Raw genomic sequence first — 2731 nt, forward strand, 5'->3', positions numbered from 1 at the left:
CTCCGGCCAGGAAGCCAAACAGTCCAACAAGCCTCGTCTCATGGTCACTGCAGCTGTTGCTGCAGGACTTTCCACCATCCAGGCTGGCTATGAGATTGCTGAGATTGGCAAGTGAGTGAAAACCTCCCAGGATCTTTGCTGGGACTTCAGTGCTTCCCTGCAGTGGTGCAGAGGAAGCTCAGGAGCCCCTGGGGGAGGCAACAGTGCAGGCAGTGGGGCCAGGGCTGTGCTGGGGTGACCACTCAGAACTGGAGGAACCATCAGCTCTGGGCCCTGAGCAGGGCAGGGCACAGACAATGTTCTCCACAGGTACCTGGACTACATCCACGTGATGACCTACGACTTCCACGGCTCCTGGGAGAGGAACACTGGTGAGAACAGCCCTCTGTTCGAAGGTCCTGCTGACACTGGTGACTACAAGTACTTCAATGTTGTAAGTGTTTTTGTGGGACAGAATCACAGGGCTCAGCCCTGGGATTGCTCCGGTGAGGAGGTGTTTAGAAATGCCTCATCCTGCTTGCAAATCCAGGTCAAGACTTGACAAGGAATGTTGTCTTGCAGGAATATGCTATGAATTACTGGAAGAGCAATGGTGCCCCAGCTGAGAAGCTCCTTGTTGGATTCCCCACCTACGGAAAGAGCTTCACCCTGCAGAACCCATCTGACACTTCTGTTGGAGCACCAGCATCAGGCCCTGGCCCAGCTGGACCTTACACCAGGGAGGCTGGAACACTGGCTTACTATGAGGTATGTGTGCTCTAATCACACACTCCTTTGAGTGGTTTGAAGGAGGAGTCAGGAAGGCACCCATGGAGCTGTCTGGATTGCTGCCTCAGGCACAGACTGTCCATGGAACTGCTAAAAGTAAGTTACTTATTCTCAGGGAGCAGAGAAATGACACAAAACTAGAGAATAAAGGTAATGGCAGAGTTTGGACTATTCCTGTTTTGCATGACAATAACATTCCATCTCTTGGTCCTTCTCCCTAGATCTGCAGTCTCCTGAGCTCTGGAGCCACTCAGGCTTGGGATGAACCCCAGGACGTGCCCTATGCCTACAAGGGCAGTGAATGGGTTGGCTATGACAACATGAAGAGCTTCAGCATCAAGGTATGGTGGGACTGGGGCTGTGCTGGGAAGCAGCAGCAGCTCCTGCAGGAGCAGCTCCCACAGCTGATGGGGATCTCTCCCTGGCCCTGCACAGGTTGACTGGCTCAAGAAGAATAACTTTGGCGGTGCCATGGTTTGGGCTCTGGACATGGATGACTTCACTGGCACTTTCTGCAATGAGGGCAAATACCCCCTGATCTCCACCCTGAAGAAGGGCCTTGGTCTGCAGAACGGCGGTGAGTGACCCCAGTAGGGTGTGAGCAGCTCCTCGAGGAGAGTCCCAAGGTCACTGCTGGTCCATGAACCTTCCTCTAGGAGCCCTGGTGGGGAAAGGCTCTCTGGGGAAGCCATAAGTAGACATTACCCTCTAAAGATCCCTTCACTCTGTATCCCTGGGATAAATGTCCAGATTGTCAGCTGGACCTGCATCCAGATATGCCAAAGGCTTGAGATCAGCCAGAGCAAACTTTGGGGGGACACACTGACCACAGCACCGAAGGGTCTATGAAGGGAGGGGAGGGCTGAGCCTGCCAGTGTGAAAACAATCCTTCTCCTGCTCTGCTTCCAGACTGTGTGCCTCCTGCTGAGCCCCTGCCCCCCATCACTGAGGCTCCCACCACCACCACCACCAGCGGCAGCGGCTCCGGCGGGCAGCGGCTTCTGCGCTGGCAAACCCAACGGCATCTACGCAGACCCCGAGAACAAGAGGAACTTCTACAGCTGCCTCAACGGCCAGAGCTACCTGCAGAGCTGTGAGCAGGGCCTTGTCTTCGACCCTGCCTGCTCCTGCTGCAACTGGCCATGAAGGTCCCCATGCTGCCCCAGCCTGAAGCTCCCTCTGATCTCACTGCACACAAGAGTGATTCAATAAAGCTTTCTGCAACAGCAACAATCCTCTGGTTCACTTCGTTTTGTTCTTGTTATCATTGTCTCATGGTGCTCACGCCTGTGCTCAGGGCAGGGCCTGAATCCACAAGTTGGGCTCAAATCCAGCATGGCTTTGAGCCACATTTTCCAGTGCTTTCCTGCTGCTCTACCCTTAGAGCCACAGGGAGCCAACACAAGAGTCATCACAGAGGAGGGTTATGACATCACAGTCGCAGGAGCCAGCACAGCACATTCCACAGGGATATTACTAATCCTCCTCTATTCCCTGCACTCTCCATGTGCTGCCATCACCTTCCAGCACCCCCTGCTCCGTGCCTATAGCAACGGGAGTACACACACATCCTGGCAGGCTCTGGCAGGGCAGCATGGCAGCATGGCAGAAGCCAAGGGGTGAGCTGGGCAAGGTGTGGGCACCCAGGGGGTTTGTGGGCACAGCAGGGCTATTCTTCTCACACAGCTGCCCTGTGGCATCAGCCTACCCAGCAACCTCCCCACAGCTGGGCTGCCTGGCTGAGGAAAAAGAGGTTTTGTGACAGGAGGGAACAGACATCCACAGGGCAGACCCGTCAGCCATCCAGGGGCAGGGCAGTTCCCAGCTGGGAAGTAAGGGGAAGGGAAAAAAGCTGCAGGTGGTCACTTCTTTTTTTAACCTTTATTTTTTTTCTGGTTTATCACACTGATGGCACTTTCCTGGCCTCAGGTGTGCAGCAGATCTCATTTGGGACATGTCAGGA

At 54.7% G+C, this 2731-nt stretch overlaps 2 protein-coding genes across 2 annotated transcripts in view; both read left to right on the plus strand.

Annotated features, from left to right (window-relative positions):
• LOC103809300 (acidic mammalian chitinase-like) overlaps positions 1–1914 on the plus strand; it is a 2202-nt gene extending 288 nt beyond the window's left edge. Inside the window, 7 exon segments of the mRNA XM_009082130.1 lie at positions 11–111; positions 310–433; positions 562–747; positions 990–1109; positions 1204–1345; positions 1678–1757; positions 1759–1914. Coding sequence (XP_009080378.1) covers positions 11–111; positions 310–433; positions 562–747; positions 990–1109; positions 1204–1345; positions 1678–1757; positions 1759–1914 — 909 coding nt within the window.
• Positions 1915–2362: 448 nt separating this feature from the next.
• The window catches only part of PIFO (primary cilia formation), a 2639-nt gene continuing 2270 nt past the window's right edge, over positions 2363–2731 (plus strand). The window contains 2 exon segments of the mRNA XM_009082131.1: positions 2363–2387; positions 2698–2729. Coding sequence (XP_009080379.1) covers positions 2363–2387; positions 2698–2729 — 57 coding nt within the window.

The sequence above is a fragment of the Acanthisitta chloris genome, unplaced genomic scaffold, assembly GCF_000695815.1.
Source record: "Acanthisitta chloris isolate BGI_N310 unplaced genomic scaffold, ASM69581v1 scaffold22849, whole genome shotgun sequence".
In the NCBI taxonomy this organism is placed as follows: Eukaryota; Metazoa; Chordata; class Aves; order Passeriformes; family Acanthisittidae; genus Acanthisitta; species Acanthisitta chloris.